Below are 18722 nucleotides of genomic sequence, written 5' to 3'. Positions count from 1 at the left end.
CTGTGTGTTGTAGTTGTTGGTTGCTTAAGAGGAAGAGGGAGAAAGAGACCAAGAGGAATAGGACAAGAGAGAAAGAGAGTGAAAAAAATGAATAGTATTGGGTGTGATGTGAAAAATAAGAAATGAATGTTGGGGTGAGTTGTCGAATAGAATCAATAGATTGTTAAAACACAAAAAGTAATTTTCCAGAGTGTAAAATGAGGATTTTTTTTTTTTAAGACTAACAACAACAAAGACACATACAAGTGCACAACAAATAAAAATCCCTTTTCTAAAAACTCATAACCTTTTGCTTTAAAATAAGCTTTTGAGATACCCATTTTTCTAAAATAAGCCTTTTCAAAGAGTCATGAGATTTTCAAAAAGAAAATACTCATCTTGTCAAATGTAAAAAAGGTTTTCTTTTATAAACATAAGAAACTTTCTCATCTTTTTAAAATGAATAAAACCTCTTTTCCAAAGGAAAGTCCCTTTTCACACAAATAAAAATGCTTTCAAATAATCTTCTCTTAAGTGGCATAATTTTTAAAGAGGTTGTGATGTATCCATAATCCACTTCAATTGATGTATCCCCCTCTCCTACACTAATCATTTTGGTTTGTTGTGTTTGTGCATGAAAATTATAATTGGAGAATAAAATTGCTTATTTTTGCTTTTAAAGGCATAAGGTGACACTTTTTTCTCCCCCCTCTCTTTCCTTTTACATTGTCAAATAATAAAATTGCTTGTTTTTGCTTTTAGATATATAGTGAATAATACTCACATAATATATATATATATATATATATATATATTTATATATATATATCATTTCCTGCAACATAGTAAATATTTTTCAAATCATATTTATGTATATATTTTGCATGTTTTTTGTACATATTCTTTGCAAATCATATCACATGCTATTTACATATGTAAATAAGATATTAACACATTATGTATATGTATTGTTTGTACCAAATCACTTTTAAAAAAAAAATGCCAAGTATTTAATTTATTTTTCAAAATATGAACGTTTTGATTAAATTAAAATGAGGTACTATCCTTTAGATAGACAATATTGGGTGCTTAACACCTTCCCCAACCATAACTAAACTTCTGAATCTAAGAATCTTTGATTCGAGACTTTGGTTACCTTAATTAGCTTATGAACCCTTATGATTGGTTTTTAGTTAATTAGGTGATTAAAATTAATTAACAAATAGATGAACAATCACACCTAAAATAAAACCAATGGTTGGTGGCAACTCTTCCAAATAAAGTAAAAAGACACACACACACACACCTCACCCTAGTAACAACATACAGGCACATCACATTACCAAGCTCCAATGTGGAAACTAGAAAAAGGGAAACCGAGAAAAGCCTAGTGCCCACAACCTGGCACGCATCTCTATCTTTCACCACATCCTTCTTTCCCAAGCGTCTACAACTATCAATTAATTTGAACTAAAGTATATGTATTGTATAAGAGAGAGAGCAAATCCATGGCATGGAGAATATGCAGTGCCAATGGTTAGTTTGTAATTATTTATTATTTTTATTTATGTTTATATTTATGTTTATGTTATGTATATAGTTATATTATAAATGTAGTGGTTTCTTTGTTTAAAAAAAAATATATATATATATATATATATATATTAACTTGGTTTATATATATGGATGAGTAGAAATAAAAGTAATTTAGCATTTTTTTTTTTTTATAAAAATGTTTTAAAAACAAATCTAGTACTATAATAAGTTAACTTTGAGTTGATCAAATCAATTCAAAATGTCAAATGTTAACGGGCATAGTATCTATTTCTTGCATATACCTCCAACTCCTTGCTTTAATAGTTGACATGAAACATGATTACAAATTCGTCTATAGGTCAAATCGAATATGAAAATTTTGAAATTGATAGGTCCAAGATTCATTGATAACTCAAACTTTGTACCAAGAATTTTTACTATTTTTGTAGGAATGTTGGCTGCCATTAGCTTAGAATCCTAATTAATATAAAAACAATAATCATAAATGATTTTGTTACGATACTTCTACTTCATTGTTTGTTTGAAATGTATGTAAAGTAGAAGAGTTGCGGACACTTTATGCCTATATCTCAAAACCCATGGAGAATCTATTAGAGAATTAACAAAAAATTATATTTCTCACTTGCTCAATTGGAGAGTTGATGATTTCACCTAAAATAATAATTCAAATTGAAATTCATCTTTCAAACATTTGGATAGACCTTTTACATTATGTTGGTGCAAGAAACATATATATATATATATATATATATATTGAGTAAAACTTCAAACTCAACCTACTATAACATATATATATGTTATTTGGAATAGAATCCAATCTTTTATTTCTTATATCTAATGTGATATTGAATACACCATTAAACTTGTTACATCTAATATGAACCATGAAATGGATTAATTTTAATTAAATGGAAAGGATATTCCATGTCATTAATTCAAATGCTATATGCCACCCTAGATGTTTAATAAAGGGAGTCAATTTTGTACTGAATGTCATTTCGGTTTGGTTAGGATATTTTTTTATAAATAAATATTCTCTCTCTCACACACACACACACACATATAAATATATATATATATATATTTTTTTTATGTTTTTATTTATGTATATGTTGTTGAAGGCCAAAATTTCACAAGAAAGCCCATTCCATGAAAAGTAAAGAAGGCCCAATTCAAGCAGCAAGAAGAATCAACATTAAGGCCCAATTTATATTCAGATTTCCAGCAAAAAGGTCATCAAAAAGTCCAGCAAGATTCAGTGAAAGAACTGGGCCGGGATACCCAGAGGCTGCCAGAGGCCCGGGATTCTCAGAGGCCCGGGATCTTCAGGTAATGCAGGACAGCTGCTGTAGGATTGAGACAACTCAAGAAAGGTACCACGAAATACAAGAAATGAAGAACAGAGATGTCCTTCTCAAGTACCCACTGATGCAGCAAAGAATCAGAAAGTATAGAGCAAACATTCATGAACAAAGGAGCTGTACCACAAGGAACCAAGAATGAGAAAATCATACGTAGAAACAACTGGAAGAGAACTTTCAACCCAGCAGTAAAAGATTCCAACTATTTGGGAATAATGACAGCAAGAAAATACAAACGCAGCTGAGTCTGAAAAGTGAGAAATCTTGAAGGAAGAGAGATTGAAGGCTAGGACGCCCCGGAATGGAAAGTCAGCAAATAACTTTTAGAGAAACAGCAATAAAAGATGAAAACCATGAGAAAAAAGGGAAGAGACCAGCCCCTAAGAAAATGACACAGCACGAGCTCTGAGGGGCAAAAGAGAGAAATCACTAGTACCTCAGAGCTCTAGAAAACACGCTATAAAAGGAAGAGAAAACCCATGTTGAAAGGGGAGAGGATTTTCAGTAGGAAGAACATCAGAACAGAGTCATTAGAACTCTGTAAAATTTAAGAAAAACGGAGGAATGTCTCCCGGTATCCCAGAAACAGCCACTATAGCACATACTTGGATTCAAAAGGATTCAAACTTTGCAAGTCTTAGAGGCTTGAATAGCCATCAAAGTCTGTAATTTTTGAGCTTATTTGAAACTTGTATCACGTCTTAGTGAGCACATTTGTAATCCACAATCAAGAAAAATAATGAAATATCTCATATTATTTTGAGAATTTCTAACAATTACTTATTATCTTTCTTTACTGCTTCTTGCTGCTTAATACATATATATTCTTGCTTGTAAAGCTGAGTCCCTGCCCAAGTAAAGCCACTCAGACTTGAGTTCCAAATCCCACAAGTCTTGTGCAAAAGCATAAGTCTGTGAGAATTGGGGCCAGGATCCTCGTGGCTAAATCATTCTCATGAAATTCACTTACATATATGTATAAAGATTGTATAGTGCAGAGAACCAGAGATTTTGGGTTCTTACAGGCCTCATACGCCCTGGGATCCCACGACAGTACGTCCCGGGATCCCACGACAGAACGCCCGAGGAGGAATCGCATTTTTGCCTTGAGGAGATTTATGTGACTTGCGCACAACTTGGTTCGTAATCAGCCCCCATTTAGCTGCGGTGAACCAAGCCCAGTCCACCAAAACACAACTATTTGGCCCAGGACCCTTGGGCCTATGTGCTAAAGAAAAAAGCACTCTCACATATGTTTATTTATAAGTTTATAAACATATAATTTAAAATCCACAAATTTATATGCTCAAATATTAGTTCAAGTAGTCAAGGGCCTCTTTCTCTAATAAAAAAAAAAAAAAAAAAGTAGTCAAGGGCCTTGTAACTGAATTGACACCTCATTATGCTCAAAGTGCTTGACGGTCTAAAGGGAAAGGAGAGCTGCACAATTAGCAGCATATTATAATTATATCTCAAAATAAAATAAAATAAAAACTTATAAAAAATCCAAGTACATTAACTCAACGTCCAATCCAATTTTAATAACTATGTTTTGGACTTAAAAGGACTCTATATAAAAAGTCACTTGATTACATTATAAAATTATATTTTGATGAATACACACCAAAAAACAAATCTTATTAGAATTTTTTATTCTTTACTAAAAAGATAAGTATTGATTTGTTTTGTTTGAAAAATCATACACCATATAATACAAGTTGGACTAGTGGCTGCGCCAAATGGATATTTGTTTAATTTCCAAGTGCTTATACCAAATTGTAGCTATTTTGTAGAGAGCGATGTTGTATATGCAAAAAAATTTCACAACATTTTTCATAACAGTTAAGTTGAAAAGTTTTTATTGGTTTTTATTTTGCGGACATGGCACAAAGGTCAGAGGCAGCTTGTTATATAGGCAGCCATGCATGTTAATAGATCTTCTTTTATGCTCGTAGTAGCATTAGTGGGTGAATCAGTTTAATATGGGGTTTTTTTCTTTATTATAAGGATAAACATAGTTATTTTTTTTTCCCAACATTTAGCCAAGGTAGGCTACTAACTTGTTCAATATAAGTAGTTAACAATTGGAAATAAGGCCATTTGATGTCTATAAGCGAAGATTGGATGGATGCTTGCTCCTTGGGCATGCTTTCAAAAGGACTATTTAAAAGAAATCTATATCTAATGAAACTCTTCCTAGTGTCCATTTAGGATAGCTTATTTAGTTTTTTGCTAAAAACTTCTTGATAAAAGTGTACTAAAGTATACTTGTACCTTGAAAAAATTTGAAAACGTGAGAAAATGGGGGAAAAAAAAAGAAAAAAGAGGTTTCAAAAAGTTATACATAAAAGTTAAAAGCTAAAAGCTGATGCCAAACTCAACCCTAGTTTATATGTTCTTTATTTTCCTTAAGGTGTGTTTGTTTTGAGAGATTCTAGGAAAGATGGAAAATTTATGAGAGAAAAGTGGAAAGATAACATTTTAAGTGGTTATTTGGTTGAGAGGGGGGGAAGGAAAATAAGTGGTGGGGGCTCGGGTGTTTTCTCCCCAGGCCCACCAAAAAGTTTTCTCCCCAAAATGAGGAGAAAACTAGAGGAAGAGAAAAGCTCAATTTGAGCCGAACAAAATGCCCACATGCATGATGCACATGGGCATTATTCACTTGTTCTTACCAGTTTTTTTTTTTTTTTTTTTTTTTGGTGCTGCATTAACATTCTTGCCTGTCTTTTCTTTTTTTTCTTTTTCTTCTTCTTCTTCTGGGCTGGGCGTGTTCTTGCCGTTTGCTTCTTTTTCTTTTTCTTTCCTTCTTCTTCTTTTTCTTTTATTCTACTTTTTCTTTTTCTTTTTTTGTCTTTTCTTGTACTTTTAGTCATGGTTTTAAAAACTGAACCAGCCTGTCCAATAAGGAACCGAATACCAATCTGATCCGATAAAAATGCCCAAAATTGATCAAAAACTGGGAAAAGCCGAGAACCGGAGGCAAATCTAATTTTACCTCTGGTTCAGTTTTTTTGTGCTATTTAAAAAAAAAAAAAATTTGAAATGTCCATACACAATTTTTTTTATAGAAAAAAATGTGTTACTTTTTTGTTTTATTTAATGGGGGACACAATTGTAAATTTATACCAACTTCATTTCCATCCTCTCATTTTTCTTCTCAACCAAACAAATAAGTTTTTCATCTCTCTACTTTTCCATCCTCTCAACCAAACACAAATAAGAGAAAACTAAAATCTCTTCTATCCTCCCACTTTTCTATTATCTCCCAATTTTCTATCTTCTCACTTTTCTACTCCTCCATCCAAATGGACCCTCAGTGGAGTCACATTTGCCATCCCTAAATCCCAAAGACAATAACATTGCTTCTACTACCTACCTACATTTTTTTTTTTAAGGTGACTCTCTAATGGTTGATCTTTGAGAAGGGTCTCTCAAAATGGCAAAATCCTATGTCATTTTGTTCTTCTCTCCCTTCTCTTTGAACCCCACAAATTTTTTTTTGGGGGGGGGGGGGGGGATTTTAGAATAAAAAGAATGTGAGAAGTTCGGTAAGCAGATTAGTTGATAGAGAGAAATCAAAGAGATTTCACAACAACCGGCCAATAAACTTCTATAAGAACTTTGATTTAGCTACAACCACTTTGGCCAATTCAAGAACAAGGGTATTGATCGAAGTTTCTCACCCTTCTCTTGGTACATGTAGCCACATCTAATAAATCAAATATCACACATGAAAAAAAGAAGAAGGATTGAATGGAGTCTAGAGTTAGATAAGTTAGAACAAAAGAGCAAATGAAAAATGAGAGAGAGCGGCTGTTATAACTGAGAGAGAAGAGATGCATTGATGTCGACACATAAAACCCCTAGTTACTGGTTTTATATATGGGCACGAATGATCTCAGCCGTCCATCTTCATCTACTATGGTACTATTAAGATCAAGGTTTTGAAACCCAAACTGGACCGTACAGTCCAACTGAAAAAACCTCGAACCACTTATTTTTGCAGTTCTTTTAGCCTCAAGAACCACTCTATGGGAAAAAAGCAGGGACCCGTGCAAAACGCAGTCGGACCTCATGGTTCTGAGAACCGTGAACAATTCTCATAGGTCCCTTTAAAAAAATAAAAAAATAAAGCCTTAAACGGCAATTTTTGGTCAGAAAAAAAAAATCCATTGGTAAAGAATTTGAATAAAACGAAAAAGAAATTAGAAAACGTCTTATTTGACCCAGAAAAAGTCTGATCATTGTTTCAGTCTCTTTGCTTCACTCTCAAAAAACGTATCACATAATCCAAACACAAAACACAAAACAAAATCCAATTCTTACAATAAAGTTGAATCAAAATAGGCAAATCAGAAAGAAAAAAAAAAAAAAAAATCTGACCCAGTCTGGTGGTGGGGAGGAGGACGAACGTCGATGGGGCGGCGAATGAGGTAGTGCTACATGGTGAATGCCAATCTCCACCAACTTTGTCCTTTCGGCGATCTCGATCTCCGTTGGCCTTCGATCTGTGCACCTCGATCTCCACCGGCGCTTCAGATTCTCCTCTCTCTCTCTCTCTTTCTCTCTCTTATCTTTTCTCTGATGTGAATATGTGAATGTGATAACTGTGAAGTAAATGTGAGGTTGAGAGTTGAGTAATAAATTGGGTCCGTATGAAAATGTGTGGTGGTCTTTATCCCTTAGTTTTATTATTATTTATTTTATGTAATCGTATGGTTTTCTTTTTTCTTTTTTTCTTTTTTTGATTCAAACGTGTGGTATTTAATATTAAGAAATGCTACCACAATGTTTTCACAATAAATTTTAAGTAATAGATTGTTATTAGCTAATATTGGTGAGTAAAAAAATAATTTCAGTGATGGATTCAAATTAGAACTAGTAACAACTTTCTACCACAATGTAATTGTATTGCTTTTTTATCTCTTCCTTTAATTTCATTTACTTTTGTTTCTAGTGCTTTTTTAGGTTTGTGAATATAAGCTAGACAGCTGGTCACGTGGGCATTGGAAAGTGGAAATTAGAAAGACAATCTAATGCTTTTAATTTTCTTTTTATAAAAAAATGGTTATTATTATTGGATAGATATTTCATATTTGGGTTATAGATGTATATATTAGACATAATTAAAATATGGATTTATAGTTTTAATTGGACTATTTTAGTTAATTTTTCTATTTTTTACTAATTTAATATTTTTATATATATTTAAAATAATTATTAAATTAATTATGACGTCATCACGGTTCGACCTCGATTTGACCTCAAAAACCTTGAACCTCTCCCTTTGACGATTCAATAAACGGTCCGGGTCTAAAAACCTTGATTAAGATGTCGACATTTTTTTAGGCTAAAATGCAAAATTGACCATCTTTGTTTCACTAAAATTCATTTTAGTCCTTTAACTTTGTTTTTATTCATTTCAGTCCTCTAATTTTTAAATTTATTCAATTAAAGATTTTTCATCAACTTTTGTTATATTTTGTGGTTAATTTTCAAATTTTTAAAATTTTCTTCTAATTTTTTAAAATTTATTCAAAAATTTTAAATTAAAAGAAATTAAATTAACAATTAAAAAATATGTTCCATATTTAAAAAAAAAAAAAAATTAACAAAAGTTGATCAAAAGGCTTTAATTGGATAAATATGAAGTTTAGAAAATTGAAATGAACAAAAACGAAGTTAGAGAACTGAAATGAGGGTGATTGTTTTTTTTTTTTTTACACAATGGAGGGTAGTGTTAGGACCACAAATTATATCACATCTCTAACATGGCAAACTGTGAATAGTTAACTATATCTTTTTTTTTTAGAGAGTTTCAACCTATGACGTATGCTCCTGATGATAGCTCTTTATCATCAGACAAAGACACCAATTAGTTTTTGGTGTAGGCGGGGATTAAACCCCAGATCTCACCAAGACACCAATCAGTTTTTGGTATAGGCGGCGATTGAACCCCAGATCTCTTATACAACCATCAAAGACTTTATCAGTTGAGTTAACTGGAACCCACGACTATTGAGATATCTAAAACTCTTTTAATATATTTTTAAGATAAATGGGCAATAAGGTGTTGTGACTATATATATTGTTTACACAGGAAGATGTGGTATGCCTTCTCATTAAAAATATCATGAATTATGACATGAGGTACAATACTCTTGGGATATCTAAAACTCTTTTTAATACTATGTTTATTTTTTCTAGATAAATCGGCAATAAGGTGTTGTGACAAGGTTTTTTTTTTTTTTTTTTGGTTAGATTTGAACTCTAAGTGTCTCAATCAATTTACTTTACCATCTGTTAATTTCTTTTTCCCAATTAGTTTAACAATTTGTCAAGATGATAAGTTGCAATTGGTATAATATTATTTTTATATGAACTTATTAGCAAGGAAGTCAATCTCGTACCGGAGGCTGTACCGGTTTAACAAGTGAAACAATATATTTCGATACCGGTCAATACCAGTATACCATTTCAGGTTTACCACTATTTTTTATATTCATAAATATATATATATAATAAAAAAAAAGTTTACCATAAAACATTATCTCAATTCAAAACAAATTATTCATAATTTTAGACATTAGCATCAACTAAAAGAAAAAAAAAAACACAATATAAAAAACAGAAAACTTAATTGTTCATTGCATACAAAAATAAGATTAGGAAATGAAATTAGGGGGCTGGGTAGGTTAGGTTAGAATTAGGAAATGAAATTACCATTCCACCCTTACAAAAAATAAAAAATTATAAAACTAAAAATAAATAAATAAATAAAAAGGATTTTTTTTTTTTTTTGTTCTAGCCGGTACGTCCGGTACTAGCCGAAACGCCTAAAATCGGCTAGTACTACCAGTATTTAAACTGGTACAAAACGTTGATGTTTTGGTACTGGTGCATGTACCGATACAGTACATATCAGCCAATACAATACGATATCCTCTTCCTTACTCATTAGCGGCAGCAACTTTTTATCATTAACCCTTACAACAAGTAAGGGAGGGGATTTAAATATTGGTTATTCTCGTAAAGAAGATTGGTCGGTCAATGCTACTAAATTACAAGGTTTTTGACACTTGAATCATTTTAATTGTACACTAATTACAACATTTACCACTCCAATAATTATGAAAATAAATTGTAGTCAAGAATTTTGTAACTTAATTGGCACATTCTAAATAAGATCTTGTGTTCATAACATATTACTCTTCTTAGGCCATTGAACCCCAACTTATATCCTTCATTTAGGTTGGACGTCTCAATTAGCCCAAAATTCATTGGCAAGTGTGATGGATCATCATGTAATAAGATCAGTTAACCATTAACAAATGATTATAATACTCCATTCCTCCATAACAATAATAATCATCATCATCTTTTTCCTCAAATTCATTGGCAATTGTGTATTGGTCAAGTTGACAATTTTTTTTTTCAATCCAACCCAAACTTGTTAAGTTAATAAATTTTTAACATATCCCAACTCATCACATCATTAAAATTGAAACCAACCCACGTGAGTTGAGTTAGGTTGGTGGGTTTTGCTTTCATGTATCATGTCTTATTAAAAATTGGACTTTTACTAATTATTTAATTACTCTAAAAAAAAACTCATTACTTAAAATGACTTTTAAGTGGGTTTTGCTTACATGTTTCATATCTTATAAAAAAAAATTGGACTTTTATTAATTATTTGATTGCTTAAAAAAAAAAAAATACAAAACAAACCAAGGTAATACAATTCCAATATATTGTAAATTCGTAAATTTATAAAATACCAATATAAATCCAACTAATAATTAGAGTAAGGCTGATAAATTAAACTTATATATAATGAATTGGGTTGGGTCAAATGAGTTGAAAAAACTACCAACAAGAACCCAACCCAACACCAACTAAAATATAAATCCAATTCAACCCAACCCATCAACCCACACAAACTAACTCAAGAAGTTAGAGCTAATTGCTAAAAACAAATACAGATTTTTTTTTGTGTGAGACACTATCATAGGTATGATTTTTACTATTAAAAAAAATTGCCTCTGGAACCAATTAAATGGAGACTTGGTATATGAATGACAATAATACATATATAAACTTCCACAATAATACAAATATATCTTTCTTTTCTTTTTTTCACAGGTTCTCTATCTTTCTTTCTTTTTCTTTTCTTTTTTTTTCCCAGGTTCTCTAAGCCATAAGGCTCTTGGCTTCCATTATACATCCAATTTAAAACCAAATTTACGGGGGAAACCATTCTGTTCATGACAATTTTTGGGGCAAATTTAGACTTTAGAGCAGAAATTTATGCAAGGAGTCCAAGGACATGAGATTGCGAACACCCTAATAATTTCATAATCATCTTCAATGAGGAAAAACAGTAAATCTTTAATGATTAAGTTTCGAATTTAAACTCAGATGCCTGTAATTAAAGCCGCCTGTTACACTCATACAAAAACAGCCCAACTGCATGACAAAAATCAAGTGCAAGGCGATTCAGCCTTACACAATGGAACAAAAACTATGCTAGTTAAAAATGGCTTCTACACTCTTGTTCTCTCTTTCTTTTTCCTTCATTTCCCCCCATAATTAGCCGGGTAGGAGTGCTGCCTAGTTTTGGGTGGGTAGAAGACTTGGGCAAAACTCAAAAGTGATATTTTGGAGACCTGAGCCATACCAAAAACAGAAATTGCTGATGTTGGTTCTGCTACCTGTACTCACTGGGGTTTTCCTTGCTCTGGATGAGAGGAACACCATCTTCCCTCCAAATTATCCGCTCTTCACACACTGCTGTTGTCACCTCAACATAAAGCCGATGCTCCTAAAAGAAAATATTTTCAACAAAAGGATGTCACAAAGAAAATATTTTCAGCAAAAGGATGTCACAAGGATTTTTGTTTTCCTCTTTCATTTTTGATAAGTAACTTTCATTTTTGATAACTGCTAGACAAGAATTCTATAGTTTAATCATTCAACGGCTATACTTCTCCACCTTTCAAAGATAGAGGTCTAGCAGTTAAGGTTATTTGGATTTAGAGGTTATTGTATCATCTGGTACCAAAATAGACAAATTTAGAGGTTATTCAGAAAGTATATTCGTACTGGACCTTTGTGGTCCTGTTGCCCTACATTAACGTTGTTAACATATCACTAAATGTATGGCATGGTGATTCATGTGTAAATGTAGTGGGGAACATATGACTAAATGTAAGAGTTATTTTTTGAGCTGGTCAGAGAAATATGGGAGGAGGGTTAGTGGCTCCTTTGTGTCTTATGTGGTGCATTTGGCAAGAACAAAGTGCAAGATGTTTTGAAGGACAATAACTCAGCATGGTGAAGCTGAAGTCTATGTACTGAAGACCCTAAATAAATGGACGACTTATTCCTTGTCTTTCTTGATCAAGGGATTCCTTGAGTTTATGGATTCCCTATGTACTAGATAATTATTTTTGTTTTTCTTGGCTTGTTTTCTTTTCTTTAGCTCCCTTTTCAGGTATACCTCCTGTGTAATTGATTTGAGTTTAATAAAAATAATAATAAAAAATTGTTAACATATGACTCCAACAGTTCCCTTCTCAACTTTACTGCTAAGAATACCTATCTAGTGGTTCAACCATTCAAAAGAATGCAACAGACCCCCGCCCCCCATAAAGAAAAAACCAGTGAAGAGGGAAAAGAGTGATATAAAATACCATTACCTCCTGAAGAACTCTTGCTGCCAGCTCCTCTGCAGTGTCCTTAGCAAGCACAGGGACAACACTTTGAGCAAGGATTCGCCCTGTGTCATAGTGCTCATCCACAAAATGAATAGTAGGACCTGAGTATCTAATCAAGCACAAAGATACAAAACATAAAATTAGGATTCTCTTCACATATACTATGGTAAAAAAAAAGAGTCAAAAATAAGAAATTTGGGCTTAAAATGAGCTGAATTACTGTGGTTAATCAGGAAACAGTATTGGTTCAGATACATAGACATCAAATGCTACAAGATACCTTGCTCCAGAAGCAATGACTGCCTTATGGACCTTCATACCATAATAGCCTTTGCCTCCAAAAGCTGGAAGGAGTGATGGATGGATGTTTAGTATGGATCTTGGATAAGCTCGGATCAACTCTACCGGTATAAGCTTCAGATACCCCGCTAGAAGTACAAAGTCAACCTCAAATTTCCTGATTGGGATAAAATATGAAATGTTAATAAATATTTGTACCATTTGAAATCATCAATGTTTTCTTTTGTTTCCTTTTTTTTTTTTTTTTTTTTTTTTCCTTTTTGGAAAAGATATTGTATCACCTTTCAAAAAATTATGAATTAATAAAGTAACTGCAGAAAGAGCTTTTCAGAGATACTGCATATCATTCAAAAGTTCTTCCCAGGTTAAGAACACTGAAACTCTACATTACTGGTCCATTGATATATTTCCATGGCCTCTAAAATGCAAACAAATGACTTAACAAAAGCAGGCATCATCCAGATACAGGTAATGAAGAAGAAGGTAATTCACAGCCAACTTGTACAGATTGTTTTTACATGACAAGATTTCTTATACTTTTTTCTTTTCATTATTTTTGTACTTCCAAAACACCAGTCAAGGATCAAACAGATGCATTCTAAATTATTTGTGCAACACTAAATATCAACTGGAATCTGCATATAATGTGAGTGGATCAGATTAAGTACTTTGGAGTGATTGCATTATTCTAATACCAGGCAGAATTTACAAATCTTCTAGGATGAGTCTACATGAGATCTGCTTGCCCCAAGAAAGCATAATTTCATTTAGACCTTTAGTGTGAATTATTAATAAGCTTGAGACAACAGACATCAAATAAACCAAAGATAATCAAAAAGAGTAACTTAGACATCTAATGGAAAAGCCAACTGTAACAAACAAAAAATTTAAGCTGCAGAAAATGAGAAAGCCAGTGGTACGTAAGCATGCACAAACAACTGCACCTAGAGTACACAATTTAGACAGAGAAGATCAAGTTACATGGCAGCAACACAGAAAATGATGCCCAGATGAACAACTAGGAATTGAGAGCTCAACATACTTAGGGTGCATCTCAATTTTCAATGATTGGCAACAAGGGATGTCATCATTAGTGATTGGTCCAATATACTTCCTTCACACAATGAAAATCAGATGAGATGGTATTTTCCTCTATTGAATAGTTTTTCCACTAATACTAATATTTTGTGATTTACAAATAACGCCAGAGTTGTTATGACAACAATTAAATCAAGTTGGATGTATGCATCAGAAACTCCTTACTAAGCAAAATTGAAAAACATTCTTACTAGTGGATCTACTAAAAATGGTTCAACATTCAAAAATTCCAAGATAAAAAATAATAATAATAATAAAAAGAGAGAATTGCAGATAAACATGCCTTTTTTTGGGAAGAAAAGCCTAACCTAAGCTCAGCTACAAGGTCATTTGGAGCTAATCCATCAGGTTCATCTTTTGTTTTGGGGAACAAAACAACTGGAATGCCATTGTCTCTTGCATACAGTGAACCTCCACAGCCTGCCACTCAGGAAAAGAACACATATCAATGGATATGAAAAAGACACAAGCAAATGTTTGTGCATGATGGTTTTCCAGTGCCTGAGCTATTTTCTGTTCTCATCAAACATAACAAGCACGATAAATTAGCAGGCAACGCACATCTTCCCTTTACAAGCAAAAGTTATAATGGTCCAAAATCCCTAGCCAGTGGAAATCAATTTGATGGAAGTACATCTAAAAGAACTTGCCCAAGTACCTATAGAGGCAATTAAACATCAACCATTCATAGCAAATCTCAGATTTCAATGTCAGAGATGCTTGCTTTCAAAAAGAAAAAGAAAATCAAACAGAATTCACTCCTTGAGGAGCCAAGAGATCCATGTACAAGATAGAAAACTTTCTGAAAAAGCCACAAGCAACTGTTGCATTATAGCTCCCCAGTGCCTAAGCTACTTTCTGCTCTCATCAAACATAACAAGCACCATAAATTACCAGGCAATGCACATCTTCCCTCTAAAAGCATAAGTTTTAATGGTATAAAATCCATAACCAGTGCCAATCAAGTTGATGGAAGCATATTTAAAAGAACTTGCCCAAGTAACTATTGAGGGAATTATACAAAAACCATGGGTAGGAAGTCTCAGATTCCAATGACATAGCTGCTTGCTTTCCAAAACAAAAATCAAAACAAAATTCACTCCTTGAGTAGCCAATAGATCCATGTTAAATGATAAAAAACTTTCTCATTTGGTTAACAAGTATGTAGGACAATCTAATCCGCAAGGCTCAGTTGCACCTGTGACATTTGACACTATCTGACAATGATACCGCATTAAAAATTATAACAAGGTAGCACAAGAAATCATCTGCTAACCAAAGGCCAACCCCATGTCTACCATAATCAAAAAGGGGCTAAAACAAAACTAACAAACAGACCATGTTCAAGAGAGAGTGAGAAAACTAAAGAATCTCAACTTAAGGACATTTTAAACTTAGATATATGCATAATGCATGAATAGCATACAAATATATATGATACTATAAGATTTCATTATGATACTTTAGGATTTCAATTGAATGCATAAATCACAGAGATGAAGATAAGTGGTCAACTAATCATGAACAAGTTACTATTAACTCCTAAAACAAAACATGATTTACCAAGTAAATTGCAGACACAACAGTTAAATAAAATAAATAAATAAAAATAGGTACATAAAGATAGAGAGAAAACCTCGATTATTTGTGACCAAAACAACGATATCTCCATGAACTGATCCTCCAAGAGAAGCTTTATGAATGGACCTGAAGTTCGACCCTCCACCTGAGACGAAAACCGCAAGCTTTTTCCTTCTGACCCCATATTCCAAATCGTTCCCATGAGGAGTACCATCCTTTACTTCTTCTACACCATTCTGCTTATTATACCACACCCTTTGTGGAGCTGAATGTTGGATTTTAAACGATACCCATTTGCGGGGTTGTGAAAAATATGCTGAAAAAGGAGTTGGTGCCTGAAAGAATGATTTTTTAGTGTTTGGAATTGATGGGGTTGTTGGGTTTGAGCAAAACCCAGAAACCAAGCTTTGAGCTTTCATTGAAAATACAAGAGAATCAGAGCTTAAAGTGGATTTAACCAATTGAAAATAAAGAAAACTGAGAAACAGAGCTGCATGTAAATTGAATTGAAGAGACTCAAAAGGCAAACTTTGGAACAAAAAGCGGCAAAGACAGTGAGATGCGAAGCAAAGTTGTGGTTTTTATTGGACTGGGCTCGTTGGTTTTATTGGACTGGGCTCGCGTTTGCTTGAGATAGAAACAGTGGGGACGGGCTCCTCTCTTGTTTCGCCTCTCTCTCTCTCTCCATCACTTCACCTCTTTTCTCTCTTTCTTTATCTCTCTTTTTCAAACGGACCAAACCTGAGCATCAAACTATCAGAGGCATCAAAACAAAAAGAACAAAGGATGTGAGTGCTGTGTGCTTGGGATTTTATCATTCTTGGCAAGAGTGGTCAGATTGGGATCCTCCCAATAGGAAGGTTGGGTATAAGGGTAAGGATGGTAATCTCACACCCACCTTTGACCTTACACAGCAGTATTTTCTTGGCTTCCCCTGAGAGAATAGAGATCTTTAACTCCTTTTTGGTCTCCTCAAGCACCGATTTTCTCTGGCCAGCAAGCTCTGATCTTTGTGCCGACTCAGCTCTATATGAAAAATTATCAAATAAAATATTGGATTTGTTTCGTGGCTTCTTTTTTTTTCCTTTGGTTGCACAGAACTCACATCCTTTGTCCCTTTTTTTTTTTTTTTGATAAACTCTCTTTTGTCCCTTTTGTTTCGATGTTTATGATGCTCAGGTTTGGTCAGTTTAGAGAAAGAGGAAAAAGAAAGAGAGAGAGAGAGAGAGAGAACAGGTGAAAGTAACAGGAGAGTGGAGAAAGAAGAGAGAATTTAATGGCCTATTTTTTGGCCTTTGGATTGTTCTGTTTCCACTTGGCATTCACCCATATTAAAACAGCATTCATCCATATTAAAACGGGAGAGAACCGGAGAATAACAACTCTTAAAACTTAAAAAGTGTTTGGTATATAGACATAAACAACTGTTTTCAATTTTTAAATAATATTACATGTATTTTTATATATTTTTTTATCTATATATATTTTTAAAAAATACAAATAATATTATTAAAATAATATTACCAAACGGGTCCTAAACCTCTCTAAAACCAAAAATCCTCTCAAAATTTTTTTTAAATATTCACTTTTATAACCTTTCTAAAACCAAAAATCCTCTCAATTTTCTTTTAAATATTCACAATATTCACTTTTTAAAAAAATATATATATATACCTATATATATAGGTATATTTTTTACAATTTTATTTTTGGCCCACTCTTTCAAAAATTTTAGGCCCCTTCCCTCTAATTTTACATTGATTTTATTGTAATAGTATTTGCATAAGTTGTAAAATAGCATAAGACCCCAAATTTGTCCAATTAACCCCATAATATACTCACATCAGTTTATGTATTATTGTGCAAAAATACATTTGTACTATAGCCATAGGAACTATTCAAATTTACACAATTACTTTAGAACAAATGTATTTTTGCAAATTTACACAATTATTTTAGCGCAAATGTATTTTTGTATAATGATATATTGACTAATGTGGATGTATTTTAGGTTGATTGGGAAAATTTACATAATTATTGTTGCTATGCAAATGAATGTTTTAGAAATTATTTAGATTGAGGACAATGATTTTTGGTTGAGGAAAAGAGAGATGATTTGAGATAATAATAAAAAATTGATAAGAAAATATTATTCTGATGAAATGTAACGTAAAATAAATAATAGTGAGTATATAAAACAAAAAAGTAAGTTATTATGCTAAAATAGATAGAAATTTTTGCATGAGCTAATGCAAATGCTCTAATGTAGTAAGAAACAATAAAGCTTTGTGTTTTTGTCTTTAATTCTAGATGATTGTATTATAATGTATTACAAAACAAAATTTTTTTGTATTTTTCTTTTTTGATAGTTTGTTAATACTAAATAGATGCTTATTTAAAATTTCATGATTTCTTTTTTTATTTATACTCTAGCCCCCTAGCTCGAAATCTTGGGTCTGTCCCTGCTACAAACACAACAAATTCCAAATCCTTTCTTTCTTAAACATCTCTAAACTCAAGCATAATCAAAATAAAAACTCAAAAACATAGTCTTAAAAACTAATCAAATCATAACAACAAAAGGGAAAGAAAAATAGACAAAAGCCATCTGACCCATCTGGGCTACATTGGGGAGAAAGACAAGCGGCGGTGGAGGGAGCGGAAGGCGCAGCTTGGCATTGTGAACGCCGATTCTCCGCCGACAACGGTGGAGCAAGATCTCTCGCTTGTTCTTTCTCTCGTTGCCTCTTTGGCATTTGCTGTTCTCTCCCTCTCTTAAATTAGCTGAGTGTTTTGGGTTTAAATGTAGGTGTGGGTTTAAATTTTATTTTTATTTATTTTAATTGTAATGGGTAATGATAATTTTTGTTTAATTAGCCAAGTGTGTTTTTTTTTTTAGTAAACAATAATACTTATTAGAACATACACGAAAATAATAACAAGTGTTTTAAACCGGGTTTATAATATATTACATGACTAGAGTACAACTACAAAATGGTCTAACCTTTGTAGTTGTAGACTGGGGTTATAACACACCCAACGAGTTTAATTGTTTGGTGCAATGGGTTTAATTCATTTTTTTTTTTTTTTAAGTAATGCGTATCTAATGATAATTTTTGTTGATAAATTA

At 32.6% G+C, this 18722-nt stretch overlaps 1 protein-coding gene and 1 non-coding gene across 4 annotated transcripts; both read right to left on the bottom strand.

The window, feature by feature from the left end:
* Positions 1–6429: 6429 nt before the first annotated feature.
* On the bottom strand, positions 6430–6536 carry LOC115966124. The gene has a single exon (XR_004086314.1). It is a non-coding gene; the product is annotated as a small nucleolar RNA snoR109 (small nucleolar RNA).
* Positions 6537–11237: 4701 nt separating this feature from the next.
* On the bottom strand, positions 11238–16859 carry LOC115963981 (phosphoribosylglycinamide formyltransferase, chloroplastic-like). Of its 3 annotated transcripts, XM_031083259.1 has the most exons (6): positions 16491–16859; positions 15648–16333; positions 14320–14431; positions 12894–13070; positions 12590–12722; positions 11238–11718 (listed from the first exon to the last, which is right to left on the bottom strand). In XM_031083259.1, exons 2-6 carry the CDS (start codon positions 16009–16011, stop codon positions 11605–11607), a joined length of 900 nt encoding a protein of 299 aa, XP_030939119.1. In that variant the 5' UTR covers positions 16012–16333; positions 16491–16859; the 3' UTR covers positions 11238–11604. The 3 variants fall into 3 exon arrangements, with proteins under 3 accessions (XP_030939119.1, XP_030939118.1, XP_030939120.1); XM_031083258.1 differs by having other exon boundaries at positions 15648–16859; XM_031083260.1 differs by having other exon boundaries at positions 12596–12722; positions 15648–16857.
* Positions 16860–18722: the final 1863 nt, after the last annotated feature.

The sequence above is a fragment of the Quercus lobata genome, chromosome 10 (assembly GCF_001633185.2).
Source record: "Quercus lobata isolate SW786 chromosome 10, ValleyOak3.0 Primary Assembly, whole genome shotgun sequence".
Taxonomy (NCBI): Eukaryota; Viridiplantae; Streptophyta; class Magnoliopsida; order Fagales; family Fagaceae; genus Quercus; species Quercus lobata.
Note: the sequence above shows the minus strand (reverse complement) of the source record. Positions and strands in the feature narration are given on the sequence as shown.